This window comes from Biomphalaria glabrata, chromosome 6 (genome assembly GCF_947242115.1).
Source record: "Biomphalaria glabrata chromosome 6, xgBioGlab47.1, whole genome shotgun sequence".
Taxonomy (NCBI): domain Eukaryota; kingdom Metazoa; phylum Mollusca; class Gastropoda; family Planorbidae; genus Biomphalaria; species Biomphalaria glabrata.
The window spans coordinates 4898865-4921676 of NC_074716.1; the positions used below are offsets into that span (position 1 = coordinate 4898865).

Sequence of the window (22812 nt, forward strand, 5' to 3'; positions counted from 1 at the left end):
TATCTCCCCTGCTTATTCTCAATGCTGGCCCCGACACCTTATTGCTGGAGTCTGCCATCCAGATATATTTTTTTTCTACTTTCAGGAGAGTTTTAGAGATAGAGTGAAGGGGAGTTATGTGGTCGGGATGTGAGGGTGAAAGGTGAGACCGTTACCGTACTCTCTCTAGAAAACGTACCCATTTACCAATTTCTATTGTTTTTAAGTGAAATTTCATATATATCCATCTTACAAAAGAAAAAAATGCATTTCAATTTCAGCTATTAATATCAATACTAAAATATATGAAGACTTGCCAGGTAGTTTCACGCGGGAATGGAAAGATTTAAAAATGCATGTTCTTTGACCTAGATTACGAAGATCTACTTGGGCTTACAGACGGGAAGATGAGGTCTAAATATGCATGTAGGTTTAGATGTAAGATAAACATGTTATGTGGTTGGTTGGTATCTCAATGAGTTTCAGATATGGTAAAGATAAATAATACATGCACTCGGTGATCCAAAAACAAGATGAACAACTGCAATGGACGTCGGTAAGATAGTTAATTATCAGGACAAGCCCGGAGAATACAATGCATGGTTTCAACAACACATATTTATCGGGCCTTTGATAAGTCTAAGTATTTCTGTTCATTTCTTGGCATGGAGATAGCGATGCGTTCCATGTGAGATTTCTATTAGCAACTGAATACTGGAGCGAAAAGCAGGAAGTGAAAGTAGGTCAGTGGGGTTTCCCCTGACCTAAATATGGAGGGACGGTGAAAACAATGGGGGGGGGGGGGGAAGACGTGATTCTATTCCTTCCCTCTTTGTTCCTGTCTGGACGTCTGACCCACAGAGTACGGGAGTAGCAGATCAATACTAGATCTAGATCCAAGGGGGGGGGGGGCAGTTAAACCTTCAAGTTATATGTGTGAAGATAACAGAATCTCTGCGTGGTGAGCGATTTGATGTGGAGAATAAATTACAGCCTGTAAAAAAGAATGGCATTAGAGAGAAAGGGAGAGAGATATACAGAGAGAGAGAGGGGGGGGTGAAGGAGGGAGAAAGAGAGAGGGACAGAGAAAGAGAGTGAGAGATAGAAAGATAAAGAAAGACAGAAAGAGGGAGGAGGAAGACGGCAAAAGAGAGAGAGAGTGATGAATTATAAGAGAATATGAGGAGGTAAAACATGTCTAAATGTTCACCAATGTCAAGGACACCAAAAGTTTATTTTTTCTTCCATTAAAACTTTTAGAAAAAAAAAAACATGGAGGCAATGATTTCAATAACGAGAGTTTCCAGACAGGAGCAGGGCTGAGAGCGGAGATAACGTATTCATTTTATTTTTTTTTTTCGGTTTCTCCGAAATAAGAGAAGTCGATGTCCATATGTCAAGTATGTCAAGGTCAAGAAAATGAATTGAACCAGAATAAGTCATTGGGGGTAGGGTGGGGTGCCAAGGAAGGAGCGAGGTAAAAAAAAAAGGGGGGGGGCTCTCCTTGAGATGTTGAAAGCATTTTAGTCAACACTACAAAGAAACGCGTCAACAGAGGTGTGACCACTAAGTGACCCAGTCCCAGAGAGCTCGCAAAGAGAACAATACGCAAAGAACAAAAGTACGGAAATGCACGGAATAGGACGGAAAGGAACGAGTGAAAGAGTCTTGAACATATACGAAAGTTGCTGCTTTGAGTCTGTTGCAAACCAAACAAGTTGAAAGAAAGATTTAGAAGTGTGTGTGTGCGTGTGTTAACTGTTTGTTTTTTTTAGTTTGTTTTGCAGCTGACGAAGGCCTCGTGGCCCAAACATCCATTGCTCTACTTGGTCCCTCAGGGTACACATATATGCATGTTTATTGTCTTTTCTATACAGTCGTTCACCCTTGCAGCAGCATATCTGAGTGAAATCAGGACCTCGCGAAGGACTTCTGGCACTAAAAGTTTTCAATATGATGAAGCGAGGTACACAATGAATACAAAATAAAGTCGAACCCGGACTAAAAATTACCTCGTCTAAAGGTGTATTTAAAAAAAAACCTCTGAAGGATGTTTGCTAGCTTGAGCGTAATGCCCTTCATAAGTAGCCAAGTGGTTCTTTCTACTTAACAACACGGTCAATGTAACAAAAATGGTGTACTATTTTATGATTAAAGCGACAACAGAGTGATGCCATACAGTTGACTGGGGGAATACTCTTCGTTACCAATAGTAGCTTATTATAAATCTTATCCCGTATAAAAGGAACACTTTAAGTTTTACAATTGGAGCCATTTACAAAACACAGTCGAATCCGGCCCAAAAACGAAAGAATCCGGCCCAAAAACGATCGCGTCCCAATGTGTTCAGATTAATTGGATTCGGCTAAACTCTTATCTGGTAACCAGCACAGGCCACTTATTAAGTTAGCCCAAGCGCCCAGACGTTTTGGCCACTCACCTCGGAAATGTCCATTCCTTTATCCCTAACATTGACTTGACCCACGTCCACCTCGGCGGCGAATCGTTTGGAGGAAGGGGACATGACAATGTCGGACACACTGTTGTTGTTGATGTTGCGGGCGCCGCCCATGTTGGAGTGGGGCAGGACCTGGAACATGCACATTAAATAGGTCATGACGGACTTCTTGTCAGGCGTGTCCACGTTCATATCTGGGGAATAAAAAAAAAATCACAGGTGAGAGAAATCACAGGTGAGAAGGTAAATATTGCAATGAAACCTTTTTTTTTTCTATTCAGATCATCCGCAAAACTGAGCCTGTAGCATCCAGGTTGAGAACCTCTAGTGCAGCGGTTCTCAACCTTTTTAGTGCCGCGACCCCCTAATACAATTTCCCGCTAGGCAGCGACCCCCAACCGTAATTTTTTTTCGTTCCTAGGCCTTGGTAAATGTAAATTTGCTAATGTTATAAAATCGTTATAGTAATGTCTATATCTGACATAGACGTAAGTATTTTGATTGAGATTTAATTCATATGATCCTTGCATTGAAACATGTAACTATTTAAGGGGACGAAGGTGTCTACCAGGTCGGCTATTTCCTGGTTAAAAAACAACAACAAACTTCTAAAAAAAACTTTTTAGAACTTTCCCCCTCGACCACCTTGTCACAATGTGAAATAGAAGAACACGCTAAACGCAACAAACTCATTACTAAGAAGTAATTATCAATGAAAAAAAAAACATGTTTACCTTCCAACACTAACTCAAAATGCCATCCTGTATCCACAAACAGATTATCCGTCTTCAGAAATATGTCACCCTCATTTTTTATTTTATTAAATTTATATATGACGGTCGTTTCATAGATTATAATTAGGCGCTGAATCTCAGTAATGTCCCTTTGTTTTGTTTATCAGAAATGAAAATGTATACCGACTATGGTACAATTTATGCATGTTAAAAACGGCCCCCGAAAAATTCCGATGATAAATAGACCAAAAATCCAAATTTCTGATGGTCTTAGGCGACCCCTGACAAATTATCCTTCGACCCCAAGAGGTGTCGCGACCCACAGGTTGAGAATCCCTGCTCTAGTGGGACACTGATGAAAATAGACCACTGCCTTTATGTATAGATTAGATTCAGACCAATATAGTTTTGTCTGTTACAGCCAAGATGAACTTGTTTCTACTTTCGATATGTTGAAAGTTTAGTCTAGAGTTTATAGCCTGTACCAAATACAATAAAAAATGTTTTCGTTCGTTAAAAAAACAAAAAAACAAAAAACGTAGCCCTTTTGATGCATCACATTTTAACCAGAAAAAATAATAAAAAATTCGCATTTTTAATGCTGTAGTTTGCTCACTCTGCGGACGCCGGAAAAAAAGGGGGGGGGGGGTAGAAATCAAAATATATTCAAAACTATTAAGTCTGTTTGCTAATTCGAGCGCGCCCCCCCCTCCTTGAATAGTAACCAAGCTGAATGGTATACCATTTTACGTTGGAATCGACACTAGAGTGATGCAATATACAGATGACTGGGGAGTGGAATACTCTTCCTCATGTGCTAGATTTAGAATAATAGAATCTTATCCCACTAACGAATCCTTTATGTTTTACCATCGGAGCCATCGACCAACCTAAATACTACTTTATCTTTCTTAATAGAAACTTTCAATAAACATGTGAATGATTTCCAGACTATCTCTACTTGTAGATGTGACCGAGCGTAACTGGACTCACATATAGGAGTAGAAGGAAGTTTCAAAAACAAAGTTGTTCTACTAGTTAGATTTACATACGGTCTATCAACAGGTCTACCAACAGGACTATCAACAGGACTATCAACAGGGCTATCAACAGGTCTATCAACAGGACTATCAACAGGTCTATCAACAGGTATATCAATAGGTCTATCAACAGGTCTATCAACAGGACTATCAACAGGTCTATCAACAGGTATATCAATAGGTCTATCAACAGGTCTATCAACAGGACTATCAACAGGTCTATCAACAGGTCTATCAACAGGTCTATCAACAGGACTATCAACAGGTCTATCAACAGGTCTATCAACAGGACTATCAACAGGTCTATCAACAGGACTATCAACAGGTCTATCAACAGGACTATCAACAGGTCTATCAACAGGTCTATCAACAGGTCTATCAACAGGACTATCAACAGGTCTATCAACAGGACTATCAACAGGACTATCAACAGGACTATCAACAGGTCTATCAACAGGTCTATCAACAGGACTATCAACAGGACTATCAACAGGACTATCAACAGGTCTATCAACAGGTATATCAACAGGTCTATCAACAGGTCTATCAACAGGTCTATCAACAGGTCTATCAACAGGTCTATCAACAGGACTATCAACAGGACTATCAACAGGTCTATCAACAGGTCTATCAACAGGTCTATCAACAGGTCTATCAACAGGACTATCAACAGGTCTATCAACAGGACTACTTTCAAAAAAACTACATCTCGAGTCTTATATTAGAGAGGCGAATATTTTGAACTAATATATATATTAGTGCAAGGCTGATTTGGAAAAGTAGGTACACAACAGATATTTTTCATGCTTAGAAAAGACAAAGAAACCAACTTAATCTAGAACATGGTAATAGCATCCTGATTCATTCAACAACATATACACCTTATCTTTTACGAATAATACGCATAATATAATTAGAATTGTCAATATCAATGCTGTCCTTAGCAGGGTACAATAGTGAGTACAACGTTTTACATAACTCGGATTAATCTACTCTGCATTTTTTACTAAGACTATACAAGTATAATACGTTGGCAATATAAGATGTTTGATTGTGTTGTAATTGTTTCCCTCAGTCATAAAAAAACATTGAAATAGGTAAACCTTATGAAGGGGGCATAATACTTAATTTACTGTAAAGCTAATTTGGATTGCGGTTATGGGACTTGCGTTTTTGCTTCACACACACACACACACACAGGCATGCTTATTATTAGTTATTATGATATTTAAGCACTACGCCCCCCACCACCCTACACACAAAAAAATACAACAGTGTAATTAATCGATGATTAATAAATGTGTTTAAATAAACAATTACAATGTGAGGCTGAAAAAGGTCTGTTGGAAGTAATACATATATGATTACAAATAAGAAATCTAATACTAATGCCATATTTTACAATGCCTTCAACATAAGGGACTACATGGAAATGCTTTGCTGATAAACAAAGGCAGCAGATTCGACTCTTGGCGTGGAATGTTTCATCTAAGATTAAACAAGGACCAGAGTTGTGTGCTTGTTGAGCTCCTATATGTAGCACAGAACCTTTCTCTAAGCTAGACGTTTTCAGTTCAGGGACCTCTTTACAAGTTATACCATGATAGCGGACCCACGACACGGCCTGATTTGTCTGCCGAATACCGCATATTTCTAAAGCCGCTGGCATTATCAAACTCAGCGATCGTGTGTGATTTTTTTGCTCTGCAGTAATAAGTCTTGAGAGCTTTTTCACTCACAGCTTTTTCATTCACTGTTGTCACATTGCTTATAATTTTCTGCTGATATTTATGAGAGTGTGATAGTTCAATGAAATCTACGGGTTGTTCTTTTAGTTCATTACGACATTGTTACAAGACGACGCTTCTGTTGAGCAGGTTTCAAACTTTCGTTTGATAACGCTTTGAAACATATGACATGCAATGGCTGATCACATTTGCCTTTGTACGGTAGATATCTGAATTTTAAACATTCAGGACCATATTGTACGGTAGATATCTGATTTTTAAACATTCAGGACCATATTGTACGGTAGATATCTGAATTTTAAACATTCAGGACCATATTGTACGGTAGATATCTGAATTTAAACATTCAGGGCCATATTGTATGGTAGATATCTGAATTTAAACATTCAGGACCATATTGTACGGTAGATATCTGAATTTAAACATTCAGGGCCATATTGTACGGTAGATATCTGAATTTAAACATTCAGGGCCATATTGTACGGTAGATATCTGAATTTAAACATTCAGGGCCATATTGTACGGTAGATATCTGAATTTAAACATTCAGGGCCATATTGTACGGTAGATATCTGAATTTAAACATTCAGGACCATATTGTACGGTAGATATCTGAATTTAAACATTCAGGACCATATTTTATGTCATTTGACTTACGTGATACTGTGACGACATCGTGTCTCAGTTCATTGCCACTATTTCCATTGCACTCTTGCTCTTTCTACAGATGTCAGCTTACTTTTCGAACGTTTATGTATAATCTAACGGTGAGATGGGCGGGGCGAAAAACAGTTAAACAAACACGAATTACCACTGTATAACGTAATAATTAATCATACAATATGCACGGATTAATAACCAGATTGATGTCGGTATGTGTCGTGTGTCTTCGGGTCTCGGTTGGAAACTTTAAATGAAGTTCGGCCTTCTTTGATTGGCGTGATAAAGCAATGAAATAGAAAGACCGACGCTGATTGGCTTAAAAAGCTGAGATATGATATTGAAAGAACGAAGATGATTAGTATGTAAAATAATATTCATCATCAAAATACATTTTTATCACAGGAGTGTTATTGTCATTTTATATATATAGTTCGTCCATCGTGGTTCGTGGTTCGATGATGACCACTTTGTCATCCAGGGGGCTGAGGGCTTTGCACTGGGGTTTTATGCCTCCTCATGTGGCTGGTGAGACCTATGTGAGCCCGGAATGTTCGGCCGCACACTGGGCAGGTTATTCCAGCTGCAGCTAGTGTCGTTTGCCTTGCTTTTCTTTTCTGGCGTTTTTCTTCTGCCAGCGTTGTTCTTTTTTTCCTCAGCAACCTGTGCGCCAGTTTTCACAGCGCGACGCCATGATGCTATTGTCATAGAATAGTTCTAAATAGTCAAATTAAACAGTGCTGTACAGTAAAGTTACAGGTCAGTGGTTATGTCTTCTATACTGAGAGACCAGTCGTCATAGTAGACCTCACCACTGACCTGCGACGTCACAACCTGTGGGCAGGGGAGACCAATAGTTCGTTGCCATGTTGTAGAGAGCTGTGACTTGGTAGGTAGCCAGCTATTGCTCTAAACTGCCCACATGTTGCGACATGGCAACTCAGTGTTCAGGCTGTTATACCGGTTGGTCTGGTAAGGAGACATTCAATCCTAAAAAGTACACAATGTCCTGTAAAGTTATGACCAACCTTCAGCGTCCAAGAGTTTATCGATCCCCAACTTCTCACTGGCCACAGAGAAAGCGTGATTGAGTCTGTACAAGTTGTCTTTCCCAAGGAGGTGTTTATAGTTGAACAAATCTGGTCTGGAGAGTAGAGTAACAGAAACAGACTATTAAAAACAAGCGAGCAATGTCTGTTTGTGAAGATTTCATGTTTATATATTTACAGTGCTTTTTGTGACGGTACAGCATACCGGCACCTTTTTCAATATTGGGAAAAAATTATTACCTTTCTTGTATTTTAACGATTATTATTAATTTATTAGTAGTTAAAAAGTTAGGCAATCCATCGCTGAGTTCCGGCATCTATTTTTTTTTCCACAAAAAAGCACTGTATATATATATATATATATATAATTTGTTCACAGACATCGAAGAACAAACAAAATCAAATGTCTTGTGCAGCTCTGAATAATAAGACGTGTCACTTATTGAACCAGAATAATATTGTCTAGAAATCTAGATTTTACAGTAGTCGTCTGCAATATCCCCTGACGTCATCTCTCGTTTAAATCGTCACGTCACTGGCCTAATCGCAACGCGCTGCGTCAATTTACCAAAAGGCCTTGTACATCAAAACGTCTCAACAACCCGCACTTAACAACAATTCTAATTATTTGTTGGCGTGGGAAAAAAAAACGCAAATAATAATCATTCAGTAACCACAAATTACGTAAATTCTTAATTTTTCCTAGTAAGATATAATTGACTAAGTGAGGAATGAGGATACTTGCTTGCCGGGCTAAGACTGCGAGGTGTACCTCTCCTTAGGGGGCGTGCGACGTGCTGACAAAAATGTTTGTTTGTTTTTCATGTTTCGGATGTCCCTTCGGCTTTAGAAGAATCTATTTCCTAGTCGAAACCTTCTGCAGGAATACGGGGTATGATAGCGGGCAGGGTATGAGCCCTGGACCATCGAGACACCCGAACGACAGTCCAGCCCGCACACCTGTTACTTTTCTATTGTAGATATAAATTCATATTTGGATATTAATGAATTTTTTAAAAAATACACTATACCCCAAATTTAAAAAAAAAAATCTAAGTGACATCGATTCATTTTCTACGTAGATCTAGGTCATTTCATGCTGCTATCGAAAAAGAAACAAGCAATTTCAGAAAGTTCCTTAGCCAAATGCCTTTCAATGGTCTGTCTGTCTGTCTTTCTTACGTCAGAACGGTCAGATAACTTCCGAGGGTCATTCCATCGCTCTGAAGAAGTCTTTTGTGTGAAGAAAAGAGGTCCGCTGGAGGTCGTCCTGGTGAGGACGAGGCTGATGTTACAAACATAGATGCTCTACTGGCTCCAATGTCTTCGATATATGTCATTTCCAACCCTTTAAACTTTGAACTGAGATCGTCTGACTAGCAGAACCCCAACGTTATATATGTTTTAAGTGTTAATGATTTATTTCTTTAACGGGACACTTCCCATTTTGTTAGAATTGATTGCAACCTCTCGCTTGGTTTGTATGTCAGATTAATTCTCTTTTTTTTTCTGTATACTTATGAATAATTCGTGATTTCATTTAATTATTTAATAGTTAATTGCTCCAATAGTTCTTGGAACACCTATTCAAGCCCCCATGAACCATTGTGTCAGCGGAATAGAGAATACATTTTTCAAACCCGGAATGCAGGAAAAAAAAGCTTGGTGCTGGGGCTCCGCCAAAGGTCCTGCTAGGCGAGCGTACATAGTAGAGAGCTTCCCCCGAACCCCTAGCTACATCTTTAGGTATAGGAGAATGTCACTAACGGAAGTTTGAGAAACAGACTCTTTACCTGTAATGGTTAATTACCTGTAATGGTGAATAAGTGCGTTGAAGGCGAGACCGTCGTTCCAACTGTTGGTGAAATTGACTATGTCCACTTTCTCATACCTGGCAATGGACAGAGAAATAAATATACAGGTCATTAGGTTAACATCAATCCTGTAATAAATATACAGGTCAATAGATCAACATAAGACTTGTAATAAATATACAACTTAATAGGTTAACAACAGAGTCGTATGAGAAGCGTGTAATTGATAGATCTAGTAGTGTGCAAAAGATAATAAATTAAAATTGCGAAATCTGGAAGGTAAGATTGAATGGTGTTATCGTATGTTCTCTCACTCAATGTAAGTTTTATTCATGAAAATAATTGTTCAGAAATATGCTCTTTTATGCATGTTATCAAATGGGTATAGTTCAAACCTCAGCGCCTATCAAGCTATAGTCAGGTCAGAACAGAACATAAAGAACGAAAATACGCGACAAATATAAAGTTTAATAACTATCGGTATTTCTTTTTTTTTTTTTTATTTATTTATTTGCAGTCTCTTCAAGCTTAATTCTCTCCCTTTGTTTTCATTTTTCAAAATATTTGTTCTTTTTCAAAAGACAAACTATTTCCATTTATAAAGAGGATCAGTATCTGTACTAAAAAATATATTTAATCAAAATAATTGCTACAGTGGCGTAGCTCGGGTGGGGGAGGAGGGGGGAGAATTTAAAAATCCCCCCCCGGGTCCCCACTTGAGGGGGCCCCCAAATTAGTGTTTTTTAATTTAAATATTAAATATTACGCAAAATGCAGGTGCCCAAAAGAGGTCAAACCCCACAGGCCCCCAAATAGTGGAAAATTCCTAGCTACGCCCCTGAATTGCTACCACGTTGAAGATAACTAATTCTGATATTTGTCATTGAATGCATTATTTTAATAATGTGCCGGTCTCAGTGAGTATGTGTGTGTGTGTGTAGAAAAAAATGATGTTTGAGTAATTTCTCCTCCAAACCTTGGAATCACTCCAGATATTCGGTTGTACGGCGCCCTAGGCTCTACATTCGCCCCTCCTTTCTCTTTCACTACTAAGATAGCACTACTATCGGCGACTTTTTGCTTTGCACCCATTACTTTTTACTACCCCCCCCCCACACACACCTTCCAGGAAATTTTCAGTCTCATAACCACTTGAACATATTGCTACCGTCGAAAGTAGAACTTAGATCATGTCATAATAAAATAAATAAATAAGGTTTGTCTTCGAGTCCGAAGATTAATGAGGAATGCAGTGTTTCCCGTGGCTACGCAGCCCCAGATGTGACCTACATTAATACCTGTATTAATTGGCCTCCTACAGTCGTAGAACGACTATGGTTCATCTCGCACACTTCCTCTTGTGGCTGTGGAGCCCTATTTTGGAGAGACTCTCCAGTCCATAAAATAGTATTTAAACAGCATTTTAAAGATCTACAAAAGTTTCCACAAAGAACAGAGCCCTAGTTCTAGTATTTAAACAAATGTTAAGTTCCACTTTCAGACCTTGCGATCTATAGGGCAGGATTATGTAAAGGCCATCTGTTTCTATGGCCGACGGTTAAAGAGGGTGGCCAGCACAACGACCAATCGCCTTTTATTTCCCCAAAATCATTCACCAAAACGAACGGTCACGAACGGTCACGTGATAGTAGTGATAAAACAACGAAAAAAAACCTGTCACGTGATAACCATTGTTGATTAAAATTAGATCGTGATTTGTATCGAAGAGATAGTGAAGCATCAATGTTGTTTATTTACGATTGGTGAATGAGGTCCATTGTACCCATTAGAGTTGGAAGGCTTCAGGGGCTTCCGAAAAAAAATCCAGAAACTCAAAAAGCTCAGTTTTCACCGAGATTCAAACATTTGGTTGCTGGGCTGGAAACGTCCTGCTTTACTGAAATCCAAAGAGCTTCACGAGAGAGTAGTCTATAGTCTGCACATCTTAGTCTGGCAAAGGAAAGCAAACATGAATGCTACATCCAGATGATCTATTCGTCCCTCCCATTCCCACACAAACACCTTTTTTCTTTTTTCTTACACCTATACAGCAAAGTGATCTCATCACAGTTAATGATGTACTTTTATATGGTTAACATCGTCTGCAACATTCTTTGAGAGAGTAGATTCCCCTTAGGATCAATCTACAATTTTACGATTTCTTCATAGCTACACCAGAAAGAAGAGAAAGAAGAAGAAAAAAAAAAAAACGACACTCGTTTGTTCAGGAAGAAACTCAACATTTTTAAAGAGGAATTGTGGGATTGTTGTAGGAATGTGTAAGGTCAAGATGACTTAATAGAAGGGGGGAAAACACCACTCACGTTTAGACAGGGTGTGGTCTAGAGAGGAGAGGAGGGGAGGTGACGATGACAAGGGTAGACTGTGGGTACCCCCCCCCACAGGTGTACTCATCCTTACTTCCGGAAGCAGCTGCGTGGGGCAGGTCTAAAGGTGAGTAAGTAGGTTGGGAGTGGAGGTGAGGGAAGGGGGTGGGGGTGGGGGTCTGTAACATGGAGACTTAGTTGGCAGATACCTCGTTAGATAATGACAGGAGCTAAACTCCCAAGAGATTCTATATTTAACCCAGAGAGCTTCAGTTAAGTCGTTAAATAAGGGAAATATCCATCTGTTAATGTCCAACTAAATAGTAGTTTGAAATATTGGATGCCGTCCTGAGATAGAGAGCTGTGCAAGTGTTGTGATAAGATTTAGCTTTATTTCTGTTTGTTCAGTGTGCATGATTTGATATTAGTAAGTTCCAAAAGGTCAGAATTTAGTATCAACTAATTCCATCAAATCTCAAAGAAACGTCTTGCTCAGAAATTATAAGCGTAACTACAAATTTAAATGTTTGTAAAAATGTTTGTTTGTAAAATGTTTTATATGTTTCGGATGTCCCTTCAGAGTTGAAGATAATTACTTCCTAGTCCAAACCTCCCGCAGGACGACGGGGGAAGGGAGTGGGCAGGGTTTGAACCCGGGACCATCGATAAATCTGAATGACAGTCCAACGTGCAAACCGCACGACCAGGCAGCCATCCAAATGAAGTATAAGATCAACATATCCAGCCTGTGGTCAATGGTAGACCAGAGAACGCAATACTGTTAACAAAATCAAAAGAGAAAAACAACTTATCTAAGAGGAAGAACCGCTAAATACTGTCATATATTCAAGACAGTAGGGTTAGGCTCCCTGTCTTCTATATGATACAAAAATTAATTCATTTCCACTAATTGATTCAATAATTTGTTCTTGTTTTTTTTATTAATTCATTTTTTGTCATGGACTATGAATAATGAAGCAAACTGTCAACTTGATTGGAGATTGGGAAGTGGGACAAAAAAAAAAGGTGTAGAATACGTAATAAGGGGGAAAACGTCATATATATAGCCACACCTCTGAAAAACAAGCATTTATTTCCCTTTTTCGATACCACATAAAACAACTACTAATGATTACTATGATATTACTCTAATTACTAATATCTAATTAACTAATTGGTTAACGTTTTGTTAGGCACAATGAATAATTGTGTGAGGTTTCAACTTGATCGGAAACTGGGCATGGGAAACAAAACTTGTACACAATTGGACAGACAGAGAGAGCTGATATAAACTTTGTACAAAATTGGACATACAGAGAGAGCTGATATAAACCTTGTACACAATTGGACAGACAGAGACAGCTGATATAAACCTTGTACACAATTGGACAGACAGAGAGAGCTGATATAAACCTTGTACACAATTGGACAGACAGAGAGAGCTGATATAAACCTTGTACACAATTGGACAGACAGAGAGAGCTGATATAAACCTTGTACACAATTGGACAGACAGAGAGAGCTGATATAAACCTTGTACACAATTGGATAGACAGAGAGAGCTGATATAAACCTTGTAAAAATAATTTAAAAAAACTGTTAAAAGAGCTATTAACTCTTTCTCTCCATAATTATTTACCACATTCTGATGGAATCAACGTTGGTATCGTCAGTTAGGACAGAAAGAGGTAAACTATTTCGTAATATTTCATTGTACTTATGTATATTGTACTGTATATCGTGATTTAGCTAAGAAATGCTTTAAAATTGCAACCGTTAATGAGTTCTGCGCATGTATTTTTCTGACAACGAGACTTCCTTACCTTAATGGGCCTCATTCACCAATCGTAAACAAACAACATTTAGTCACGTGGTTATCTATCTCTTCTATACAAATTACGATCTAATTTTTAATACACAATGGCTATCACGTGACAGTTTTTTGTTTTCGTTGTTTTATCCATATTATCACGAGACTAAATGTTGTTTATTTACGATTGGTGAATGAGGTCTACACCATGCACATTACAGTGTAAGAGTGACGATGTAAATAGCAAAGAAAGACGCGGATGTAACTACTACATTTCTAGTGCATGGTGAGTTATTGTCTTTTCATTTTAAATGTATAGAGCTTGCCTTTTAAACTATAGACATATCTAAACAACTACACATTGCTGACTAATGAAGAGCAAGACTTGAATAGCGACATTGGACATAATGAAACATGCAAAAATATTGTATTATTATTTCAACGTACCCTTGAGTGGACAGCTGACACCAGCTGAGTAACGTTCTCTCCAGGTTAGTCTGACCCAGGTCCTCCATGACATTCTTCATGACATCTTTCACCTGTGGGTGAGTAGAAAGGATCGTATCAGACACTCAAAAGACACACCTGGATGAGACTATTGATTACTCATAATGATCAACAAGTTACACCAATGTAAAGACAATGGGAAATATATATTTTTGTCAACGGTAACTCTTCAATCTACTGAGACAGAACTGCCACGAGTCGATGGGGGGGGGGGTGAAAAAAAAAAAGCGAAGTATAGGAAACAAGTTGGCAAGGTACAAGCACCATTTATGTACTGACCGGCAGATGGAGCAAGCTTCCCCGGGTCTAGAGCAGGGGTGGCCTGATACTTAAAGAGTTTACTTAAATTTAATTGCTAATGCTCTAGACATAATGTCGCTATCTCAAATGTACTTAACCCTCTGGTTTTTCTATGGAGTGACTCAAGGCCAATACGTCTTCCCAAGATATGATACAATTATCATCCTATGACAATGTTTAACTTGAAACATTAAAAATGTTAGCAGATTTGTTCAAAACTAATCAAAAGAAAGAGCCTGAATGGACACGAACAAATCCTACATTATAAATAGCATAAACCATCGTGCTCAGAGCTTATTGGTAGATTAGTAGATCTAGTAAGTTAATATTGGTCGAGTCGAGGTTGATTTTTTTTCTAGATATTGGATATTATTACTTCTCTACGAACAGGGATAATCTTGATTTTTTTTTCTCGGGGGCATGGTGTGCCACTTTTAATCGTGAAATGCGCCACTTTTGGCGCATGTGCCATAGCTTGGCCACCCCTGGTCTAGAGTTTCAAGAGTCTTTAATTCAACTCTCAAGATAATGGCAAAGAAGAAAAAGTACCATTGATAACCAAATCTCTTTTTTATTGTCATCATCGAGCGCCGATTCTGACAAGAGTACCTAATGGATCATAATAGTACGTTGCTATTCAAGAAAACTCACTAAAATCACTAAATTTAGAAAGCCTCCAGGATAGAAGACTTAAAAGTAAAGTAGCATTTATACACAAAACACTAAACCATAATCTTCAAATACAAAAATAAAATTTAATCAACTACTTAAATAGACACAAAGATAAAGGCACATTCCTCGTCCCATATGCTAGGACAAATTTGTACAAATACTCCTTCTTCCCTAGTGCTATTAGAGCATGGAATGGGTTGCCTGAGCTAGCCATGAAAATCAGTGACTTGGCAGAATTTAGGTCATTAGTTAATATGCATGACTAAATGCCTGACGCGTAGGACGTAATCATCTTCTTTTTTTGAAGTAACGTCTGTATCATCTATATTATAAAGTTGAATGTGAGGGGTATGTATGTATGTATGTTACTTATAGACATCAAAACCGCTTGACCAATCTTGATAAAACTAGGCAGGAATGTTCCTTGGGTACCAACTTAGACCTTAGTGAATGTATTGTAGCCCTAAAACAAATGTAAGACCCTCAAAAAAAATAAAGTTGTCCGACTCTATTACAGCTATAGTATTTTATGGATCTAGGCCATGTCTACAATGTTGACATGAGAAAAGATAGAAAGGATTTAGACCTAGATCTAATTTTAAGAAATACACTTTGCGCAGATAGTTTTTTACTTTGACACATGAAAAGACAAACGAAGATCCATTGATTTCATTATATAATTAAATTAACCTTCAATTTTGTGTTTCAAAAGCATTTTTTACATAAATTAGTTCCTGATATCTGTGACTACAGATTTCCTGACGAACATTCTTTCATTAGACAATACCGTAATCATAGACTATATATTACATGGACTGCCAACACTAAGGAAACTAAGCATAAGTTCCATTCACCGAGGCGTCCTTGGTTGCGTGTTAAATTGACTTCCGGTAGAATTTTTTTTACTATATAAAGAAACCATTCCCGAAGATTTTTACCATCACTTTTACAGCAAATCATAAATGGAAACTTAATTGTCATATACGATGTTACAGAGGTAAGTGTGCACAAATCAATTTGTGACTTAGATCTATGACTATAAAGCTTTGTAACTGATTTTCTTAGCCAATATAGACTAATTAGCCAAGCCTTTATTTCGTGTATTCTTGTTTACGACATTAATTGTCTGCCAATTGGTGCTGCCAGTTTGGATTATTTGTTTTTCTATTTTTTTTCATCACATTTGATAATTATTATCATTATTTTTACAGTGTATATTTTAAATGTGATAAGCGATTTACTGAAAGAGTCAATACATTTTTGAGAGTGTCATTTATTAGCTTTGTATATAATGGGTGATATAGGCCTAAGTTAAATCTGTGAATGAGTCAGTCTAAATAAAATAACAATATAGTGAGTCAATAAGCCTACAATCTTACATCTTTACCAACTTTTGTTCAGATCTACAAATAAATTTATTATTCAATTTGATTTTTTTCAAGATAATGTGCATTTTTATCTATAGTAATGGAAAATCAACATAAAAAAAAATCAATGATGTATGTATGACTAACTGAAAAATCTGCATAAAAATTTCGGCCTTCAAGTTTTTATTGTTTTTTTTTTAACTAACTAGAATCCCAAATAACATCCAATTCTTCTAAAAGCTATAAAAAGATATGATATTGTTTCGAATATTTCTTCGCCCAATAAAATTTTAGAATCATTAGGCTCTACTTCAATAGAAAGTGATTGTACACATAAACATGTAGACTTTCACCCAGATGTAGTGACCTATGGCTATAAACTTTATCTACAAATACGACCTTACACACAACACTCTACTATATATATATAATAGAACACTAAACACGCAAATTTTATGTAAATGCCCATTTATAAGTTTGTAAAATAATAATTTGTTTTTATAAAAATCTGGCTATGCCTATAGTACTCTTAACAAAATTATGACTAAAAATATTAAGAACGTCGAGTTGCTAGATTCATCATCTTTGTGTGTCTGATAAACCCAGAGAATCAAGATATAATAGTATATAGGCCCCCTATTATATAGAATCTAGCTCTAGTCGACTGTAGACTAGATCTAGGATAAATCTCAAGTCTAGATGATCAGCTTCATCTTACCTTGATCATGGCATGATCAACATGAACATGATAATTAATGATTTTATTAATCTGACTAATGACTTGTTAACTTAAATTTCGACTTAGCCTTAGCATCTTCATATATGTGAATCATGAATGGAAGCGCTTGGCTCACAGTGTCACAGATCGTTCTTTAAACTATTTGAAGATCTACTTTATCTTTACTAACGACTCTAATCTATATCTAGTTTATATCTATATTTTATACGATAATAATAGACCTAGACTCTTATAAGATCTAGAATCTGTATCGAGATCTATTCCTATACACTGATGAGTGATTGCTACCATTCAATGTGTAGATTCAAGTATTTACCCAGATACTGCCACAATATGTTCTTATTGTTTTCAAAGGAGTTTGCACACAGTGCCAGAAGCTGTATAAATACATTTAACAGTAAGTTTTTAAGTAATTAATAATTTATTTTTAAACGTTATGTAAGTCTATTTCAATTGTAAGAATCCATGTGCTATTTTATTTAAAGCTAATTTATAGGTGAATATTTACACAATATTGTTATGTTGTAAATAAAACATATTATATTCCCTCCAGCCTGTGCAGGGTATTTTTAAAGTGATAATTGGCTCATGCAGGCCAATACCACTCTTTTGTTATCTAAGGTGTTTTCCTTCAAATTATACTTTCTTGCATAAGAATTAAATATATTATGCAACAATTCTCAATTAGAAGTACAGATTATCCAGTTATCTTGGTGGAAAAGGAGATTTCAGATGAGTTGAGACAATGCTTAAAGAAAGTCTTTACATGATTCTTTGAACTAAGTCACTATAAATATTTTGGAGATTTTTAAAATTTAATTAGAATTTTATTATTGCTCACATTAAAACCAATTGTTCTTTTCTTTTCCACAGATGTATATTTCAAGAAGAAATGATGCTTTCTTATTCCTAAGAGTTTATCAATAGGATGAATGCCACAAAACTCACTTGTTATGCCAGAAACTCTTCCTACGAAACTTCCAGTAAGTAAAAAAAAAAAGTAAAGTTTCCCTTTCAGACCTTGTGATCGATAGGGCAGATAATGTAAAGATCATCTGTTTCTGACCATTCTGTTGCCTACGGTTAACGAGGGTGTCATGTGGCCAGTACAATGACCAACCGCCTTTACTTTCCCCAACTAATGTCAGGTACCCATTAGAGCTGAGTGGACTCAGACTCAAATTAAAAATTCCAGTCTTCACCAGGATTTGAACCTGGGACCTCCGGTTCGGAAGCCAAGCGCTTTACCGCTAAGCCACCAGGCTTCCTTCCAGTAAGTAGGGCAGCTTAAAATTTAATACTTTTATCTTAGTGCAAAAAGAATAAAAGCAGTCTTCAAATTCTCCCTTTAAATTTGAAAAGATATGTTCATATTTTAATGTATGCAATAAAAAATTAAGTTTCAAACACTCAGTACAATATTTAATGACTCTCTTTATTTGGGTTACCTCAGCATGCTTGTGCAGAAAATTTCCTGAATTTTTAAAAAAATCTGTCCCCTTCACTTTCAAGTGCATTTAATGATTCATTAAATTTTCATAATATTACTGAATATAATGTCAAAGATTAAATATTGTTATTATTATTCTATTCCTTTTTTTTTGTAATATTTTTGTTTCATGATATGTTCCCATAGCATTTTTTATGTAAAACCTCTAATATACTTTACTATACTCCTAATATACGTTTAAAGAACTGTTTTGTTAGATGTTTTCAGAATTGATTTTATCTGTAAAGGACTTGAACATATGGAAGTTTGGTACTATATGAAACTAAGATTGAATTGGTGACTTGTTATGAATTTAATGTATGTTGTTTCTATTCCATCAACAGTACTAGAATTTGTCCAGTGCCTGTGATCCTCTGAGTTGAAGGAGAATGTGCTCCATAATACCTACTAGGAGCTTGCTGATAGCTGGAAGTTCATGAATACTATGTTGTCCTTGATTTTATGATTCTGAAAACTACCATTTCTGAAGACTTGAGCATTATTTCTATAATTTAAAAAAATCTTTTCAGGAAATATTGTGTTTATAATATTAAGAAAGTGAAGATAATATTGTTCTTACTAATATTATTGACTTATTAAAATAGAAAGCACATCATTACTTCAATATTCACTTGTCAGTAAATGTTAGCATTATTCAATTTCCTGTAAAAAGTCTATAATAATAAGTTAATGTCGATGTAGTATTGTTCAGACACTTACAAGTTTAATCCTCTATACTTCACAAAAAAAAAGTGTTTGAATGGTTTTCATTTGTTTGTACATCAAATATGTATTAATATAATTATCATTTTTAGATGAAACATTAAATACTGAAGATGACCATTTCAATTTCTGATGTAGGCCTATTCTCATTTCATAAAACAAACAGAATATTATCTGAAATTTCATCCTTTCATGGTAACTGTAACTGGCTTCATAAAAAAATGGATTGATGACTTGGTTGACTATACATTTTTGTATAAATAATGCATCAATGAATGTAGCTTATACTGTTCTTTTCCTCATCTTGAAATGTGCTGACTGATAATTTGCTGTTGCATTTTGTTTTCATTAGTCAATGACGCATGATACTCTAAATGACAAATATCTTCTACTCATTACAATAGCACATTTCCATGCTGTTTGGCTAAGTGGAAGCAGATAAAATTTGTTCCTCTATTTGCTGTAAAATCTCAAAATTCATGAGCAGCTGAAAAAAAAAAGAAAAGAAATTCAAACTAGTTTAGACATGTTATAAATATATGTTACAAATATATATATATTTGCTAATAAAAAATGTAAGACTACTTTATGTTACAACAATGGACAGCATCTTTAAAGCTGATTTCAATGCAATCACAAGAAATAATTTTTTCTCTACAATTAGGCCTGCTTTAATTATTTTTTTTAATGTAAATAAATTTTATGCATAGGATTAAATATAACATGTACTTAAGGAGATTTTTTACCTATTATTTCACAATTACAAGTAATTAAAAGTGATACATGTATTGATAACACAATGTTATTGCAGAAAGTAAAAAAAAAATCTCACTTTTAGTAGATCCCTTTCAATTTGAAAGTTAGTGACAATCAAATCAGGTTTTTGGAAGTAGTATGCTCCTTTAATAAAAAAACAAAACAAACGAAAAATGCATTATAAAAAGTTTTCACTTTAAATAAAATTTCTCTTGGGTGACTTGAGTAGAAAGTAATAGAAATATGAATTTCATTTAGCAATAGGCTCACACTAAGCAGAAGTGGTTTTTACTAGTGAAAATTGTCTGTCCAAATAAGCTATTGAAACTACTGTCAGCTTCACATGATAGGAACTGTAAAGTTTGACAGTTCTTCCTCTAAGACTTTTAGGTACCGGTATTATCTATCAAGAGCAGGGTAAAACAAGGATGGGTTTTTGCCATCAACACTATTCGGAATTGTTTCGTCAGTACTCTCATAGTGCCTTGGAAGATGGAGTATATATCCACAGTAGATCGGATGGAAGGCTTCTTAAACTGGCTTGACCAAAACGAGGAGACGACATATCCTGATTAGGGAACTGATGTTTGACGACGATGTGGCTCTCACTACCATTCGCAGTCATGATTACAAAGGCTAGTCAATACTTCGACAGCTGCAGGTCAATAGTTCAGTCTTACAATAACTCTCACCAAGACAGAAAAAAGGGCATAAAAAGTCAACATCATCAAACTCCATTTGAGTGAGGGCTTGAGAGGCTCAAATCTTCTCTTGCAAAAGCCCTGGACAGAAACCCTGCTGTATTGCGTAGTGCATATATGTCACCATACAGATCGAGAATTTTTGGTTTCTCTGACCTGTTGAGATGGAGATCAGCAAGTCTGGGGCAGTCAAACAGAATATGAGGCACGGGGGCACCGGGATTCGAAATTTGGCCATAGCCGTGAGTGGCGTGAGAAACATGAGGCAACAGGACAGTGGCCTGTCCTGCACTGTGATATAATAACTTGCCATAAAACATCACAGAATGTACTTTTTCTATTTTATCATCGACACCATCTAAATGCCAAACATACGTTTCTTACATTTTTCAACTCGGAGAAAATTTTACATCTAGATTTATTACCTTTACTTTAGGCCTACACATAATATATGACTTTTTTAAAACTTATAAACGAAAGGTCATTTTAGCCTATTATAGTAAGAGCATATATAGATCTAAATGCACCGGGTTATCCTTCTGAACAAGTCTTACTATTTGGTTTATATATGTATATATAGGCTATGCTCTCACAAGAACTTCAATTCAATCAATGTCGTAAACAAGAAAATACACGAAATACAGGCTTGGCTAATTAGTCTATATTGGCTAAGAAAATCAGCTATAAAGCTTTACAGTTATAGATCTAAGTCAGAAATTGATTTGTGCACACTTACCTCTGTAACATCTTCTTTAACAATTCAGTTTTCATTCATGATTTGCTGTAAAAGTGATGGTAAAAATCTTCGGGAATGGTTTCTTTATATAGTAAAAAAAAATCTACCGGAAGTCAATTTACCACGCAACCAAGGACGCCTCCGTGAACGGGACTTGTTTATTGAAGAATATAGGCTTAGTGCGTAGAGTAGGCAGTCCATGTAATATATAGTCTATGACCGTAATGAATCGCGTACTAAAAATTAATTCGTTTAATTGTTTACTTAATAATCCCATCCCTAGATCTAAAACTCTAATTCAACTCTAAGATGATAAAACTTCTCTTCGCACAGATAGTTTTATACTTAAACACATAAATATATTAATTAAAGTCCATTCATTTCATATTTTGATCAAATAAACATTCAAATTTGGTTTTCTAAAGCTACATTCATCTACGAAAGCTGCGAAGCCGAGTTAAAGGCCTAGATCTATATTCATTCATGAATCGCGTACTAAAAATTATTTCGTTTAATTGTTTACTTTATAATCCCATCCCTAGATCTAAAACTCTAAGATGATAAAACTTCTCTTCGCACAGATAGTTTTATACTTTAACACATAAATATATTAATTAAAGTCCATTCATTTCATATTTTGATCAAATAAACATTCAAATTTGGTTTTCTAAAGCTACATTCGCTTACGAAAGCTGCGAAGCCGAGTTGAGATAGGCCTAGATCTATATTCATTCATGAATCGCGTACTAAAAATTATTTCGTTTAATTGTTCACTTTATAATCCCATTTATTGAACAAAGCTATCGCTCTTTTCGTTTTTAATAGATAAGAATGTATCGACTTCGGGTAGGCCTAAACCATTTTCGCAAAACTAATTTTATTTTCGTAGCGAAAGAGAAATAACGTGAAAGGATCATTAGCTACGTTTAACATACATATAAATCCAATCCACTAGATTATTCAAAAGCAAATGTTTTAATTTTAAAAAATGGATTTAAGCCTATTAGCTATTTTGATTTGATAGCTTCATTCACACTATTTTTACATTGACACATTCGCTTTACTTATTACATTATTATTTCGTTTAATTGTTTACAAAACAGTGACTATATCGACAGTAATGCGCAAATAAATACCCGCGGGTCGCGGGTAACATATGTCTAGTATAAGATAAGATAAGATAAACTAAGCGATGCTAAATGT

The 22812-nt window shown here is 36.1% G+C and overlaps 1 protein-coding gene and 2 long non-coding RNA genes across 19 annotated transcripts in view; 1 reads left to right on the plus strand and 2 right to left on the minus strand.

Annotated features, from left to right (window-relative positions):
- Positions 1–22812, minus strand: part of LOC106077258 (dystrophin-like) — a 331854-nt gene that overhangs the window by 215223 nt on the left and 93819 nt on the right. For all 15 annotated transcript variants that reach the window (XM_056033067.1, XM_056033069.1, XM_056033060.1 and 12 more), the window contains 4 exons: positions 14067–14158; positions 9479–9559; positions 7648–7763; positions 2420–2631 (listed from right to left, as the gene is read on the minus strand). In XM_056033067.1, the coding sequence (XP_055889042.1) occupies positions 2420–2631; positions 7648–7763; positions 9479–9559; positions 14067–14158 (501 nt within the window). The remainder of the gene's footprint in view (positions 1–2419; positions 2632–7647; positions 7764–9478; positions 9560–14066; positions 14159–22812) is intronic.
- On the plus strand, positions 16070–19325 carry LOC129926816 (uncharacterized). Of its 2 annotated transcripts, XR_008778567.1 has the most exons (4): positions 16070–16095; positions 17559–17601; positions 18078–18187; positions 19038–19325. It is a non-coding gene; the product is annotated as an uncharacterized LOC129926816 (long non-coding RNA). The 2 variants fall into 2 exon arrangements; XR_008778566.1 differs by lacking the exon at positions 16070–16095 and having other exon boundaries at positions 17486–17601; positions 19038–19310.
- LOC106078935 (uncharacterized) lies at positions 19396–21762 on the minus strand. 2 transcript variants are annotated; one of them, XR_008778568.1, is made up of 3 exons: positions 21610–21762; positions 20249–20316; positions 19396–19903 (listed from the first exon to the last, which is right to left on the minus strand). It is a non-coding gene; the product is annotated as an uncharacterized LOC106078935 (long non-coding RNA). The 2 variants fall into 2 exon arrangements; XR_008778569.1 differs by having other exon boundaries at positions 21299–21631.